Genomic DNA, 17,857 nt, shown 5'->3' with positions numbered 1-17,857 from the left:
ATTATTTGAAATGAGTACCAGAATAATCAAACAATTTGTATAATTAGTACATCAATCACTTCAATTAATCACTAACAATGATGTCAATTCAATTTGTAAATGCTCATAGCATAGAATTATTTGTAAATAATCTTTAAGAATATCATATAAAATTTCATTGCTGTAAAATGTTAATTTCAATCACTCCTAATTTCAATTACTATTAACATATAAATACACTAACTGTATATCCATTGGAAGCGAATTTAAAATATTACATCAAAAGGAAGGCGGCAATGCTTTTCAAGGTCATAAAAGTATTCTAAGCTATCGTGTTAATATTTGGTAACGTAACGTAGCTATCACGTCACGAAGCAAATCCACAAACCCACCCTCTGAGTGGCGGGAAAATAAGGAAAACGCGCGCACCCCGGCCGCTTTCATTCGGTGACAGACCGCGCGGCCGCGCGCCGCTCAATCGATACCAAGCCTTTATATTAATAAAAAACATCATATAATCATATAAAAACGAATAATATTGTTCCTCACACTATAAAGCTTAATATATTTAAGTAAAACAGTGTATAACATTCCTATAAACAGTGCATTGACAATTCTATTAGCGTAAATAAGTGCGGCGCAGAAACGTTTAGGAGAGACTAGGTAAGTAATACATAGGTAATTATTGGCACGTTATGATGACCTACATATTTTTTTTCTGCAAAACCTTTGTAGTTATCAATGATATATGTTTATTTATTTAGTTCTCTGTTGTATTATGGTATAGGTATGCATCGAAATGAGATTTGAGTAACGCGTAGTAAAACGCGTAGTAAATTTTAACATTAACGTAATTATACAATTACGATCAATTATACAAACATTCCAATCACACATAAAACAGTTTTTTTTATCATATAGCATTTTTTTTAAGGCATTCATTAATTAAAACCTTAATTAAGATATTATTTGTCATTCGATTTCTTACAAATAAGTTTATTAAGCATTAGTGGAAAGACGAAAAGAAAATTGAATGTGTGATGGTCATTGACCTTGTGAGTCTCCCCTAAATGCCTGCCAAAATGCCCTCTCCGTAAGCCGCCGGCGGGCGGAGATGAGACTGACAAGACGTGACGGTTTAAGGAGATAAGATGTTGCTAGAGGCCCAATTTTATATCTAATTTTATATGTAAAAAAAAGAAACCCATTATAAAATCTTATGTGTCATATATATGTAACAATTTTACAAAGTTGGAAGTGGGTAAAGAAGGTATAATAACAATAAATGAAGGAATAAAAATGTTCAAGTGTATTAAAATAGAAAACTTCTAAGCATGTGTGAAAGTAAATGCAGTGAGTATTTAATACTCACATGACACCGCCCTTTAAATCATGGAAAGCTGTTTATCGACATTGGTTCTTCGAGTTGTATGACGACGCAGGAGAAAAGTACTGCATATGTAACCATACGTTAAATGTTATGGGACATCCTTAATTGTGTCAAACTATTATATGCTTATCGTGTAGCGGTATTGTTGGAATTTGTTTAATCGAGAATTTAGACATGAATTATATTAATTTCGACATATTTAATCTATGATTATTTTATTGAGTTTGTCTATGCCCAAAAATAAATTAATTTTTATATACATTAAATGACTTGAAAAAAATATATATATGACACCAATCATGTTTCATTTATTCTGTAAATTATACATAATTGGTATATGATAATAACTCGTTTTGTATATATAACAATATTCAATCATGCCCTAAAACAATTAGTGACCCCTTTTCAGGTGTAAAGCATTTATTTCTTGAGTATTAATAAAATTAAATGCATTGATACTTAATATGATAATCATTTAAGTTACATGCTTTTATAAAAGAAAATACGTATTCCATTTATATGTTAATTAAAATCACTTAAGACTTAAGCGTAACGTACCTCTTTTAACAAGTCCCTTTAATGACAGGAAAAATATTACCACGTCTAATTTAGACACATTTTTTTTACGATTTTTTAATGGGAGGTGAGTCTGCTATACAAAAATAAAATATATAATACAAATAATTTACACTAAGTAGAGATTTGATACTGCGTAATGATTTTTTTGTCTAGAGACTTCGAAAAATCACAAGCAATTTGTCTCACTTGGTTTCGTTTGGTTGTAGTAGTAGTAATAGCCGCCTTCTAGTAAATAGGAAGCAAATATGATGTTTAAAACACACTTAGCGTAAACCTATTACATTCTTTTGCTTTCATCTGTCATTAAATTTTTTTATCTGGTAGTTTATTCGCTATCTTAAATAATAAAATAAAGGTATAGTTTTTTATCTGAGAATTAATGTAAGCAAGATGTATTAGTAAAGTTAAGGATTATTCGAATAGAAAATATATGATGAGTAAATCATGGTCACCCTAGGTAATTATCTGATAGTAGGGACACTTTCACTCGCGGTACGCCCCGATCATCTGATAACAGTTACCTTACACGACATTCGAGTAATTGTCATTGCCCTAATAAGTCCAATGGGTTTTTAACAACACAACAATCACAGCAATAGATTAATGATTGTGACTTCAAGTTTTATTGTATAAAACATTACTTGAAGCGTGGGAGGCAATAGGTATAGTAACCATATCTACACTATTATTGAAATGTGCAGAAATATTTGTATGTTTATTTGAAAGCGTTAATATCAGGATTTACTGGTGCGGCTTGTAAAAATCTTCTTAGGTTAGATAACTCATATTTTAAGACGCAATTTAGATGCAGCATCGGCAAAATTCGTAAAACCGATCACACCGAATTAAGTACCTTCTACATTATCAATCTTTATTTACTTTATGATATTTATGATCTTATGAAATTATTATTACGCAAACGTAATAATAATTTTTAATGTCATATACTATAATATATATATATATATATATACATACATATGTTTTGCTACCATGTATGTAAAAGATGTGTTACAAAGACTACGGGGTAGCACCAACAGCATTTATTATGACTGACTGGATTGTGTATATGTCAACTATTGCTGTGCCATTTCAAGAGGCATAGAAAAATAATTAAAATACTAACCTAGGAAATAAGTTTTTATTGTTATTAACAAAATTAGTTTTCATGTATGTAATGTAATGTACCAAATACATTCAACAATTTGAGGATTGATGGTTTTATGTTTTATTTTATCGATGCTACATTTAAACTATGTCGAATCACCTTTATTGAAAAAGATTATCGACTACATAACGTTGGTGAAACAGTGTGGAAAAAGCACGTGACAGGACAGTGGTGATCGCCTCATTTTTACAGAGGACACACCAGCATACCAAGTACCTTTAACAGGTTGCATCAATCCGTGCCAAAAAAGTAATTGCAATTATCTTCTCTGCATTGCTGGCAATATTTGAGTATTGCTGATGTTACATAAAAATATGATCTATTTCACAGTTTTTAGATGATATTGAATGTCATAGAATTGTAGTGTTTAGTGTGACTTTAAGTATGCACTTACCTTTTCTTCTGGTTTTCTTCACCGCTAAGTATAAGATGACTTAGTACATGAAAATAATTGGTGATTGCCTCGCTTTGAATCCTCAATTATAAAAAAGAAAAAATAAAGAATAAGATTTAACTGTTCCCAATACTGCTATAATATTTTTAGAAAATTATTAAAATATAATTTATTTTTTCAATATAAATTTTTGTGCGTAATAAATAACAACATACTTCAGTGTTGTTCACGATATAAAGAGAATTTATGGATTACATTTTTACACGAATGTTTGTTCAAGGGTATGCAATTTTATACCATAAAACAATTCGTGTTTGCGAAAATAGTTTCACGGCTTTAGCTGCTTTTCTGAACATTTAACGTTGTCATATTCACTCAGCGTCTGTGTGGGCGATTTTCCACTCTGAATAACCGCATATTATGTCCCCACTAATGTTTTCCAAATGATTAGAACGTTAACAATTATGCCACTAATTGTATTTTATGAAATAATTGTGTAATTGTATCTTCGTTTAGCGTTTAACAATGTTATATAAATGGTTTTATCAATTACCTGGGATTTTAGATGTATGACCCAAAAAAGAAGTGGCTAATGACATCGATAGAGGTGTTTAGATGAGTCTTTCTTGACTCCTCTTAACTCCTTCCAGAAGGACTAGTTTTGCATTGCAGAAAATAGGGAATTATGAAAAAAGAGTACAGAGAGCAGTTGCCCAGTTGATAAGGAGATAACGAGCTGATAAAAATAACATGCAATATAAGTTTTTCATAAAAATGTAGCTTTATCTTAAAAGGACAGTATATTCTTCACTTTAAATTATACATTACTACTTGAATCTGCAAAATTTATTAAACACATAATTTCAAACCCCTTTTTTTGTAAGGTGGGTACAGGGTAAGTTTCGTAAAATCGGTTCTTAACGGATGTCTATGCCCTATGCCTGACATTTTTTTAATTTTTATACGTTATAGTTTCTGAGACTTCATGATTAATCAGTGAGTTGATAATGAAATAACTATTTTTACGTGTAAGGTTATAATAATTATCATTAAATAGTTTATCTGTCCCTATGTGTGCTTTGACGTGGTTTTTTTAATAGATAGAGTGATTTGTAAGGAAGGTTTTTGTATATAGACATGGACAATATACTAAAAAATGACAGAAAAACAGTTGACATTGTAATACATTCTGTAGGATATTTAGTATCAGCATTGTAACCGTGCGAAGCCGGGGCGAATCGCTAGTTTACAATAAAACACAGTAAATATTTAATTAATTATTTAATTTTATAATATTTATATTATGAGATTAAAAGCTGTAAACTTAATTTACTTTTTTTAAGTATCCGTACGCGAAGAGTATCTTCAATTAAAGAAAGCGTTACAAGTGACCTCTTCACGCCTCTCCTGCTATACGTGTATAAGCTTAGTTCCTTTCAGAGGAAATACGTGGCTATGGTACTTAAGAAAAAAAACGATGAGCTCAATGAATAATCTTTTATAAATAATGAAAAGTTGTGCAGATTTATCGAGTATTAATGTTTATTTACACATCGCGACATTCTGAGTGAGATGAAACCTTCATTTTACGATTATTTTCAAACCGAAAACTCACTAATTTCATGTTTTTGCATTTCTTCTTCTCTTCAGAGGTTTCACAATATATAGAGAGCTAATTTCGAAGTATTATACCTATGTTTTATTATTTAAACAATATAATATCCTCTATTTCAAAAAGATAGCGATTTTCTTTCAAGTAAATTTAACTTCAATATCTAGAGTAATAGTATAAAATCATTTATAGGTTACAAATTATCGTGTGTAAAGAAACACGTGAAAATCGATACTGTCTCTCCTACAATTATTAGTCTAGCACTGGCATGTAGGTCGAAGTTTTGTAGTCGACGATTGTCCACATACTAGTTTCCTATAACAGAACATTTAAAGCTGTCCATCCGTTTTCATTATATATTTTTCTTTATTTTTAAGTGTAAAGTTACGAATTATAAAAACGATACTTCTATATAAATTGTAAATATTCCTCTTTGTCTGTGTTTTACTTATCTTAGAGTCTGTATCTGGTAATATCTGAAATGTATGGGGCATTTCAAAAATCATTTATATTGTAACACATTGTGAAGCTTTTGGTTTTTCAGTAAATCTTCTATGGGAGTAACATTTCGAGGTCGAACTGAATTACAGCGCTTCTATTGTATTCGTTCCAACATGAAACTATACATACTGTACTTAACATACGAATGAATGTTCGGCTCTTCGACTATTACAAACTGTAGCTGAATATTTAATATCTTTGAACTGTGTGTCGCGCTGGTTCATTCATTAATAAGTATAGGTCCAATGCTAAGGGAATACAGTTACTATGGGGGTAGCAATAATAGCATTAAATTGCTATTTATAGAACGTTCTAAAATGATATATTGGTCTTTAAATCTTTATTGGATTCTTACATATTTGTAACTAGTGACCCGCCCCGTCATCGCACGGGTGCAATGCTGATACTAAATATACTACAGATTTTTTTGTTTCTTTTCTATATTGTCCATGTGTTATATACAATAACTTTCCTCTTGAATTACTCTGTCTTTGAAGCAAACCGCATCAAAATTTACTTTACTTCATATAAGATGTAATGTATAATTCAATAGTTTAAAAACTGGTTAGTTTTGTATCATCGGATTTACACTTCTCAGTAGAATCTACTTTCCGAACCGGCGGTAGCTTAACTTAAAATAGTTGATAAATGACGGTTCAAAATGTAAAAGCATGCTTGAATAATGTATATTTTCATTTTTGATTTTGATTTTGACGACCATGAATTTGAAGAATAGCATAATATAACGATTTCACGATAGCTTTGTAAACATAACAATTATAAAGACAATTTTCATTTTTATTTTCTTCAAGCATTGTCTACGTTGTGTACACAAGCCAAATTATTAGGTAGATATTCGCTTCGCTTGTTAATATTAAACAACTTTGCATATTGCAAATCTCCATTTTCCACCTACGTTACAACTTACACGACAAAGCTTTTTATTATTATATTAACAAGAGCTGGCAATTGATGGTCAGTTTTGCATAAATTTTCAATCACGTAATTTCATCATTCTTGTTATTGTAGTTGTTTTTGGAACTGTGCTTGAGATTTCGCCTAAGGCAATTCTCATGGGAGACTAGATAAATGCATAGGCAATATTACGGTTTACATTTTTGCACTATTTCTTCGGTAACATAATCCGATTCGACAGCAAATCCGACAGAACAGGAAAGAGTTCAGATGCAGGAACAACGGCCGATTACCCGAGGCAAAGAATTGGAATTTTCCAATTCCCAAAATTACAAAGTGTTGCTAGGAATTTCTTTTCAAAAAAAAATCTTCAACCCATTCCGAGGCAATATAAAAATGTCATAAAATATTTAAAAAAAACTTTTGGATAATTAATCTGTTGTCTTTATTTAATAACGTATTTTATCAAATAATAACTAAAATCTAAGGAAATTAATAAATAACAAAAATTATTAATCTCTTTTCTTTTTGCAGTGTTCTGTATACCGTGCTAAATGAATCTCGCGGTGAATTTGGAGCGGGAGGATTACAACATGGCGGCGGCTCCAGCATCCTGTATGAGCGCGGAGCACGGCTGCGTCATGTTCGATTGTCTCGTACATCTGTGGGAGTGGTAAGTTTTGTTATTCAATTAATTACTTAATTAGGTAAGCAAATAAGACGATATCCATATGAGTTGTTCATTTGTTTTTGCTTGTAGATCTTAAATATAGATAATCCAAAAGCATTGTAAAATAATTTAAATTTATTTTATATTTTATATTTTTTGTTATTTATTAGTTTAATAGTATAATATAAATTGTAGCTGAAATTAAAATATTTTAAAACATACAAACATTTGTGAAATAAATGAACTGCGCTTTTGACTATAGGTAATTACAGAAACTTAAGTTATTTACATATAATATAATAAATGAACACAAAATGGTAGGTACTAATATAAAGTTTTAAGTGCCTTTGGTATCAGTATACTTGTATTAAAAGGTTGTATGAATTGTAATAGTAATGAAGTGGTAGTGGTTTATAATCGGATGCTGAAAATAAATTGCGATTAAAATAGCGCTACGAAGCTCACTTATTTGAAAAGATTGTATAATTCTTCTTACGACTCTAGGGATTGTATATTGTAGTTGTATGCATAAATGATTAATTCTTCGCTCAGATCTAAAATAAAAGGCAAAAAAGGGCACAGAGCATTATAGTTTAATAATAAAAGCGAATGCAAATTCCCGGTAGTACGAAACTAATTATATTATAATGTAATATGACGTTCAAAGTCAGCCTTATCGGTGAAAAACGATATCTTCTAAACAACCTTATTAGTAAACTTTTGATAAAACGAGTCGGACACTTATAGCCTGTATCAATAAAATAATGAATGCAAATAAACACACCTTACATTTTCGTATGCCTTGTGATATGATAACTTCACTTGGTGGTAGGGCTTTGTGGTTGCCCGTTTGGGTAGGTACCACCCACTCATCAGTTATTCTTCCGCCAAATAACAGTACTCAGTATTGTTGTGTACAATAACATCTTCGTTCCCAAGGTTGGTGGCACATTGACGTTGTAAAGATAGTTATTAGTTAATATTTTTACAGCGTCATTGTCTATGGGTGATAGTGACCACTTACCATCACGTGGCCCATATGCTCGTCCGCCAACCTATACTACAAAAAAAATAAAAAATAGTTCAGCTTAATTGTGTACTATAAACAGTTCTAGAGGAATACCTATACATTTTTTAATACAATATACAACATTATTCGATTTAATCACTTATATCAATTTTGATTTTACTCCCAATGTTACGGAAATGGTAACATGTAACGTAACCGGTAGCTGGTACCCGCAAGACATGCGTGCCTAATGCGGAACCACTGGATGTTTTGCGACTATGTTAACTTTTCATGTCAATAAATTTATTTTTATTTTATTATATTTCTCAATATTATAATTAACATACAAATTCGACCAATGATATCGCGTTTCATTAACATCGATTATTTCGACGTCGAATGTTGTTGAAAAAAGTAGAATGAGGTCTTTTGTGCTTCTGAAATAAAATAAGTTTATTAAACTGACAGCTTTACTTGTAAACATTTTTATTCGGTGAAACGTTGATACATCTTTTTTGTTATCATTAATTTGACATTAGAAAGAAGAAGACAGCATTATTTAATTTAACACCCCTTGAAATACATATTATGAAAACAGGTGCTTGTTTCATACAGAGTAAACAAGTTCGTTAGCAAAATTGCTACTAAAATGGTGACGGAAAGAGTAATGGCACGGTCGGCGCGTGCTCTTTGCCCGTAATTAAAACACTTATTATCTGCCACCCGCTGAGATTAAATTTAATATTTCATGTAAATTTAATAAAAAGTCCGTGACTATTATTAAAAATTGAATGCCATGCAAATATGTAATGTTGACGTATATATGTAATAGAGAATGGCCAATAGTATATTTTTAGCTAGCTGTGCCCGCGACTTCAATCGTGTTTGAATTTAACAGAAAAGTTAATTGTTGCAGCTTAAGTTACTTCTTATTACATCAGTTTTTTGCCAGTGAAAGTCATAGGCTAGAAATGTGGTTATTTTAATATTACAGACACTATAAATTTGTTAATACTTTCTTAATTTCCTACTACTATATGGTTAAAATAGGTAGAAAGGGTTGCAAATGGCACACCTGATAGAAACCCTTGTAAGAAATATTAAATATCCCTTAAATCGGCAATGTGCTTGGGATCTAAAAAGTGATGTGCCTTGTGTCGCACTAACTAATAAAACACAACAATAAGTAGTATTTCTGCTTGTCGGTAGAATATTTGACGGGTTGCACAAAGCCCTACTACCAATTGATGAATGTATTATTTTAAGTGTACTTTTTGCTACTTTATAGTAACTTTGTTGTTACGTCAAGATTCAACGGATACCCTAATGTAGGTCATTATGAGATTGGAAGTGAAAGTTCATCAAAATACGTTTATTAGAATCTGTGTGATGCTCTAATAAGCAGACAAATAGATTCTTTTTGCTGGAATTCTCCAATATTCACTTTGTGTTTTGCTAAAAAATGTGTTCTTTTGTAACTGTAAACAACACATTTTTTATAAATATTATTAGTTAAAGAAGTAAAAAATAAGATAAACAGAAAAATTCATTAAACTTTTCCACTCGATATCATTCAAAACAAAGTTTATATTCTAAGAGATTATGTCGTTATATAATGGTATTTAATGTGTAATTTTAATTGAATCTGATAATTATTATTACACTGGTACAACCAACAGTGACTTAAAAATTAAATAAAATGGTTTCGTGGTAGTGAGGTACAACATATCGAATGAACATGCGTCAAGTACTTTTAGCATCGTCATATAAATAGATTTTCAAATCGAAGTCGAATCTTGAATCGAAGCCTCTAATGCATTGGATGGAAATATCAGTCTGAAAATTTTTGCATTCAACCTGAGAAGGCGTCTCGTATCATTTAATTTGACACCTGTTTGCTTCCAGCGATTTGAATAAAATATTCTTTTGAATACCTATTGTTACGGAAGAACAAAAGCGGGTAAATTATTGCAATGGCACGAGACTGTACTGTCGTTTAGATGTTTCGTAGAAACGACGTTTGATTTTGTTTGAATAGATTTGGGATAAGTATTTTTGAAGCAAACTTTTTGCGTTGCGCTTACGTTTTGAAGGTTTTAGAGATGAGGATAAAAATAGGGATTATAATTTAAAGTTAAATACTTTTTTTATATATTATTTATATTGATAAAATTAAATAAAAGGTAAAGTATCATTATATAAGCCTTTAACAGCTGGGCTAGGCTAGGGCCTCTTTTTATTTCGAGGGGATTTTTGAGAAATTATTCCAAAACGCTGGTTTAGTGCCGGATGTTGATTTCATTTCATTTAATTTGATGTAGCAGATTTTTATTGGTTGTAGGTTTCATCACATACTATTCTTCATCGTCGAGAAAGAGATTATTATAACTACAGATTTAATGCAAAAACGTTTGGTGTTGCTAGCGCGAGATTGAACCTCCAATTTCCGGTCTGGGCCCGGAATAATAATTGTGTTGGTTTATTTGTACATATTTTAAATATACCGTTAAAACTGTTAACTTAGACAATCTCAGATGTAAATTAAACAACTCGATAAAATGTAATACGTTCACACGTACCATTCTTTATGGTTATTCGCTAATTACCTCCACTAAAATAGTTTTGTGTAGTAAACTTGTAATAGGATTATAAATAAATGAAGGTTAAGCGAGCCGATAATTTCCCGTATTATTTAAGGGATTACCTTAATAGGTTTTGGTAAAGTTGTTCGTAGAAATTCATTCTTCAAACTATCGTTACATAGAAATAAGCATTCCTTGTCATATAAGAGTTATAATGAATGACTGAATGATAAAATAAAAATTAAAAACTATAAGAAACGATTACTGCGTTTTAAAGAGGTTTTATGTAAATTCAGAAACGAGTTGCTGTGAAATATTTCGAACGGAAACTTGGCCTAATGAAAAGTCTAGACAGATTGTTAGCGCAAGAAAAACTTCCCCTTACATAATATATATTTAGAACACCTGTTTTTAATTTTAGTTTGGAACTGTATAGTTTTAAACTAAATGTATTGTGTATATGTGCATTTAAATTGTAAGAACATTATAAATAATAAAGAAAGTCTGTCTTTCTTTTAACGTCTGAATCGATTTTAAAGAAACGTGGTGTGAATCAAAGTTGAAGCCCGAGGTAGGACATAAGCTCTTTTTTCACCCTTTATGGATAATGTTGGTGATAAAGAGTTGTGAACAAGTGTTTGAAACATTTTCACCACAAGATGAAACAGCGGATCAAGCCGCTGCTTTAGCTAGTATTATAGGTATATTTATAATTTTATATATATTCTGTGCAACTAAATATAACACAGCAAATAGTCTATGTTTGCTGTGTTATATTTAGTTGTACAGATCAGTCTCCAATTTCTTGAAAGTCAGAGCTTATTCCCTCACACTGATCCACAGCGGGCTGGCCAAACCAGCCCTATGTGGAGGCTGGAAGGCATATGTAGCCTAAGATTTCTTACAATGTATTGAGTACATCACAGTAGTACAGTTCTATCCTGTGATCTGACTCTTCACTTCTGACCCATTAATCTCAATCAATTGGACTAAACTGAATTTTAGACCATTTCATTTCCTAGTCCAGTATTTAAAACAAAAATCACATTACATTATTTAATAATAAAAAAAATTGCGACGATTTTGGAACCTTGTCGTTTTTATTTAAGTCGTTTAATTAAAAATAACGTTTATTATTACAGTTGTACCCATTTACGCTATATAGATCAATGAAAGTTAATTTAATATTTGGAATGGATTCAAATCCCTCTGGTATTTGGGTGACATAGTTTGAGGAGCGTAGAACTTGACATTCAGGGACTGTCAGTTGCGACAGGCATACAAATCTATATTCAAATCTTTTTATGATCTATTAAATGATTAATATTGTTATGATTAAAGTAACGACAATCTTAATTAGATATTTAATATTAATTAAATCTTATAATTGTTGTAATATTTTTATTTCGACGACCTCCATGGTCGAGTGGTGTGTACACCGGTTTTCATGGGTACGCCACTCTGAGGTCCCGGGTTCGATTCCCGGCCGAGTCGATGTAGATTATCATTAGTTTTCTATGTTGTCTTGGGTCTGGGTGTCTGTGGTACCGTCGTTACTTCTGATTTCCATAACACAAGTGCTTCAGCTACTTACATTGGGATCAGAGTAATGTATGTGATGTTGTCTCAAATTTATTTATTTTACTTGGTAGGGCTTTGTGCAAGCCCATCTGTTTAGATACCACCCACTCATCAGTTATTATACCGCCAAATAGCAAACAGTACTCAGTATTGTTGTGTCCCGGTTTGAAGGGTGAACGAGCCAGTGTAACTACAGGCACAAGGGACATAATATCTTAGCCCAAGGTTGGTGGCACATTGACAATGTAAGGAATAACTATTTCTTACAGCGTCATCGTCTATGGGTGATGGTGACCATTTACCTTCAGGTGACCCATATACTCGTCCGCAAACCTATACCGTAAAAATAATCGAAATAAAACAAGAATGCTATATTTTAATTACTTATTTGCGTGGCAATACATTATTATATAATTTAATATCATTTAACTTTATTGGGATATGATTATTATTTGAAATGCTGCTAGAAGCTGCGGCAAGCTGTTTGACTCGTTCTAAATCAGATCTTATATACTTACCGGTTCTTATAATCATGATGAGTAATTTCGAACTGTTTGCCGAAGTAGTTCACATTAATGGTTGCTGCTGTCTTGTAGTTAAATCTTTTTTAAATGAATGAATAGTCTTATGCAAACAAATTTCTTAAAATTACAATTTAAATATTTTTTTTAAATATAAACAGGTAATTTAATGTGGGCAAACAAATTAATTACTCCGCTTAATAATATTGGAATGTATGTACACATAACGACTTTGAAAAGTTAAAAACTATAATATTGACTTTTGTCATTCAGTAGATATGATCTAAGTATATAAATAAATATAATTATCATCTAGCATTCTTGCCACCATTCCACGCGGTCTAGATTTATACAATAACTAGTCTTAATTCATATTTGTATACATTTAAGAATTTAATTTTGTTAATTCTTTATAGAGAGTGTAAAAATTATCAGCTCCTACTGTAAATAAATTCTATATACAAATAAAGTAAAATACAATGAGTGTAATTTGAAATAATTTGTTACATTATAATAATTTAAATCAACACCGTGTAATGGTTTAACGTCGAACTCTTTGGTTTATCTCAAGTACAAAGTTGCATTCTTACGCATTCGATTCGAGGAGTCTGAATCTAGATTTAGGCACGTTTGCACGTATCTAAAATTACATGTCGGAAGTGGTTCTAAATACAGACATAGTAACGAAATAAAACATTTTAATACTACTTATCCGTAAAAAGGGGAAGTAATAGCCTGGGTACAACCCACAGCTGGGCTAAGCTTTCCTATTGGGAAAAGATCTGGAGGTTATTTTACTACGATGAATCAGTGGGGGTGTTGTCTTTTTTATGGTTTTCTATTCCGTCGAATACAAGATTTATTACAAACACAAATGAAGCACGTGAAAATTCACTGGTGCTCTAACTGGTAACCTTCAGTTCAGATTCACTTTTTATAATCAAATGGGTCTAATCGCTAAAAGCTTTTGTTGTAAATGTTGATTATTCTTAAGCGTTATTGGGGCCCATTCTACTATTTCGATTCTAGACTATTCCTGGTAACATTAATCTTAGCCTAATCGTATCTGTCAGGGTCAATTATACTTATTTAAATCATTTATGATTCAAACTCGATTGTATTCCGATCTACTTTCGACCGAAACACTGGCCGCTAGTGGAATAGGAAAACGGCAGCCGGCAATGATTCTGTTTCGATTCGATTATGACAAATTGACAATTTGTTTGTATAATCTGCGCTCTGGTTTCACTAAACTTAAAAAGTCATAACTCGAGAAGAGAGTTTTTCAGGAAGAGCGTAGGCTACGGATCCGCCATCACGGAGCGGACATGTCTAAATCACTTCGCCGTCTATTTTTTTTTGTCTATTTCGACGCCTACTTCGTTCTCTACATGATGAACTGTAAACATAATGAAAGTGGTGTCAGAAATCATTTATTTATGATATTGACGGTGATTTTGTTTAAGTTTAGCTTTTGAAATACTGCATAGAGATTTGGTGTTAAATAAATATACTACATATGAATGAAGAATTTATTGTTTTTGAAATTTCTTCATCGCATCTTTCACTTCAGACACTGACAAAAATCTTTCACTTTAGACTACGCGAAAGTAGTATCAGCTAATTCATCTATATTAATATTGTAAATATGAAAGTAATTCTGTCTGTCTGTCTGTCGCTTTTTTCCCTAAATTTGGTATGAAGAACACTTGAACTCCAAGAAAGGCTACTTTTATGCCTAACACATGACAACCAACACACTAACACTCGAGTGAAACCGCGCGCGAACACTAGTAACAAATTTATGTATTGTTAGACAATAAACTCATACCCCCCTTTTTAAAATATATTTTATCTTCATAATGGAATAATAAAATTAATTATTAAGTAATAAAATTATTGTTGTTTCTTTGATAACTATTTTTATTATTGAATCAATTACTCTCATTTCTTGTTAATTTGCTTCATGATATTATTTAATACAAAACAGAACTTCTTTACAACCAGTCATCTATAATTTTCGTTGATTTAAACATAATTATATATGCTATCTATATTACTTTATCCATTAAATACACAACCGCAATCCATTAATGGAATCGAACAATAAATTGTTTGTCTCCGAGTATTTGAAACACGTGAATTATATCAGTTAATAGGAAATCGATTACACTTAATGCTTGTCAATGAGAAATCTGATGACGAATTCGAAATCACGTACAGCCTGCTAAGCTGATGGACTCATGATATGTGTTCGAGTCGTGCGATGTGTCCAAGTAGGGTTATTACTATTCATCGCGGAAAGAGGTCAGCTGTGGATTCGATTTCCACTGTCTTAAACCATTCGAAGCACGCGGCGACATCTGGCGTAGATCGCTACTTTCGTTCCCTTCACTTATTAGATTCACGTTGATTTTATAGGTTTCACGTCATTCCACGTAACATATCTCAATATCTTTATCTTTATCTTATCTTATCATTGCTAAATCAAAAATCAAAAAAAAAAAAATCAAAATAAACTTTATTCAAGTGTATTTTTTACAAACGATTCGAATTTACTAAAAGGCAAAGTTAAAAATTTCTGCGGAATTTTATTATAGAAACGGATACCTTGCCCCAAGAAGGATTTATTGACTTTGCGGAGTCGGAAACTTGGCGTTATAAGCTTATCCTTATTCCTAGTGCACATACAATGATCATCCGATGACCGGTATGTTAACATACTATGAATAAATACAAATTTATAGTTACCCGTAAAAGAAACAATCTTTTGTAATGTTCTAATCGGATTCATTAGAATGATATGAGAGGGCCCATTAATTTGAACACCTTAATCTTAATCGTAGATTCAGGATTTTAATCTTGTCGAGCACTAAATTTGTGATTATAGCTCAGCGTACTTAGCGCTGAAGGAAAACATCGTGAGGAAATAATTAAATATCCACCGTCCGAATTGAAGGAATAAGTTTCTATCTTATTTAAAAGTAAAAGAAGCTCCAACTCTGGGATATTTTATAGGGTACCTTACTAATTTACGTCTGTAAAGTATAAAAATCTTAAACACATAACGACATTTTTTAGTTCAATTGAATGATTCGATGGAATGAAAATTCTCGCTATGCCTAAAACATATAACGATATATAACCGACAGCTCCAAGGTCAAATGCATATATTTAATATTCGCACACAATACGTTTTGATTCAAATCAGCTTTAACATGGTGATTATTTTTTATTATTATATCTTGTAATATAATGTTGTGTGTGTTCAAACTTTATCGTTAGCTTCATAAATATTGAACTATGACCGAAGCTCATCTGAGTAATCACTCAACGAACTTTCAAGGGAACCAAGTTGTTGAGCGATGGAATGTTCTGAGTGCCTGTTTAGATAAAATATAAGCTTAAGTATAGGAAGTAAGTGTTCCCAAAATGTTCTTATAACATCATAATTTAGCTGTTACTCTTGACTCTTGAATTTGGTAATATATTATACGTATTGTTAGTGAGTTAATGTTTCCTTAATATGTTGGTTGTGGTCGAAATAATGGATCATATTAAATTTATTTCGTTTCATTCAATGTGACTAATAATTGCTGATAGACCTCCGCGTTAGTCATTTTAGGTAGATACTAGAAATCTTTGGATCCGGAACTTATAAAGAAGTGGTTCACATTGTATTATTCGTTCATTCTTGAATACCATTTGCTAAACTTTTTATTCATCAAATTTTAGATGTTTTTCATGGTGCTCTATCTATTTTAAATATTAATACTCATTATAACTTAGGTTCTATGATTGGTAGGGCATTAGTGGTCGAGTTATGCTTTAATTTTTTTTCAGCGACAATGTTTGTAAAGGTAACTGCTTAGATTACATGACAGCAAGCCATTTTTAAAGATTTTAATTATATTGGGCAATAAGAATACTATAAATTTTAATTCATGTTTAGTCCTGCAATGTTGTGGAATTTAAAATGTGTAGGTTTCGATATTAAACGGACTAGTTTAAAATACCTCTTTTCAGAGTTCATGTATTGTGATGCAAAATAAATAAAAAAAAATATTTCCTTTTCCGACGTCCGTTTTGGCGTTATCCATTTTCGATTTTATTACAAATTACAAGCCGAAATACGATTAGAGCCACTATGTTGATTTAGAGCAGGGAAATGGCTGCAGTTTATTTGTTCAGTTGCTATTCGCAAGATGAAGGTTAATGTGCCTGCATTTAGCTCAACCATATAATAAACAGCTTTTAAACACTGCAGAGAATTCGGTTTGCCAAAACTGTTACAAGGCTAATATTCATCCTTTTTAGATGTTCCTTCTATGCCTTTTATAAACTTACTTTTTAAAAAGTCAATTAGGTACAAAAACATTACGAGGTAATTGTAATTAAATTTTATATTATACTAGAAGTATTTTTAAATAATACAGGCCGTTATAAAAAATAAACTTGTAATCATAAACATCTGAAAAAAAAAAGTCTGAGTTTCTTCTCAGTGCTGAAGTGTTTATTTCCGCACAGCTGGTTAGAATATTGACTATCTATGAGAAAGTGTAATGCGTACTCCTATGTTGAATAAAGATATTTGAATTTGAATTTATGAATTTTTGGAATTACTTAATCTGAGTTACGTAACATAGCCATTCTAGTACTTGTTCATTTTAAAGATATTTAATATAGTATATTTTGTTGCAACATAAATATGTTATTAGTCAGGTAATAGATATATACATACATCTTGTCACTTAGGTTAGAGATATTTCATTATTAGAGTGTTATAGTATTTTTGACGTATATGATAATTTTTAATTATTATTAACACATTTAAATTTTTAATAAGACATTTCTTAATCATATACAATATTATTATTATTTGATAATATTACGATTTTTGAAATGAAGGCGTATATTTTATATAGTTTCTTGAATTCAATTTAGTTTAAATAACAA

General features: G+C 31.1%; 1 protein-coding gene across 6 annotated transcripts in view; it reads left to right on the top strand.

Moving 5' to 3' along the window:
* The first annotated feature begins 436 nt into the window (after positions 1-436).
* The window catches only part of LOC124538691, a 61,564-nt gene continuing 44,143 nt past the window's right edge, over positions 437-17,857 (top strand). For 2 of the 6 annotated variants that reach the window (XM_047115826.1, XM_047115825.1), the window contains exons 1-2: positions 437-642; positions 7,073-7,211. In XM_047115826.1, the coding sequence (XP_046971782.1) occupies positions 7,093-7,211 (119 nt within the window). In that variant the 5' untranslated portion in view covers positions 437-642; positions 7,073-7,092. The remainder of the gene's footprint in view (positions 643-7,072; positions 7,212-17,857) is intronic. The other 4 variants (XM_047115830.1, XM_047115828.1, XR_006966991.1 and 1 more) reach the window with 2 other exon arrangements.

Source organism: Vanessa cardui, chromosome 21 (assembly GCF_905220365.1).
Source record: "Vanessa cardui chromosome 21, ilVanCard2.1, whole genome shotgun sequence".
Taxonomy (NCBI): domain Eukaryota; kingdom Metazoa; phylum Arthropoda; class Insecta; order Lepidoptera; family Nymphalidae; genus Vanessa; species Vanessa cardui.
Note: the sequence above shows the minus strand (reverse complement) of the source record. Positions and strands in the feature narration are given on the sequence as shown.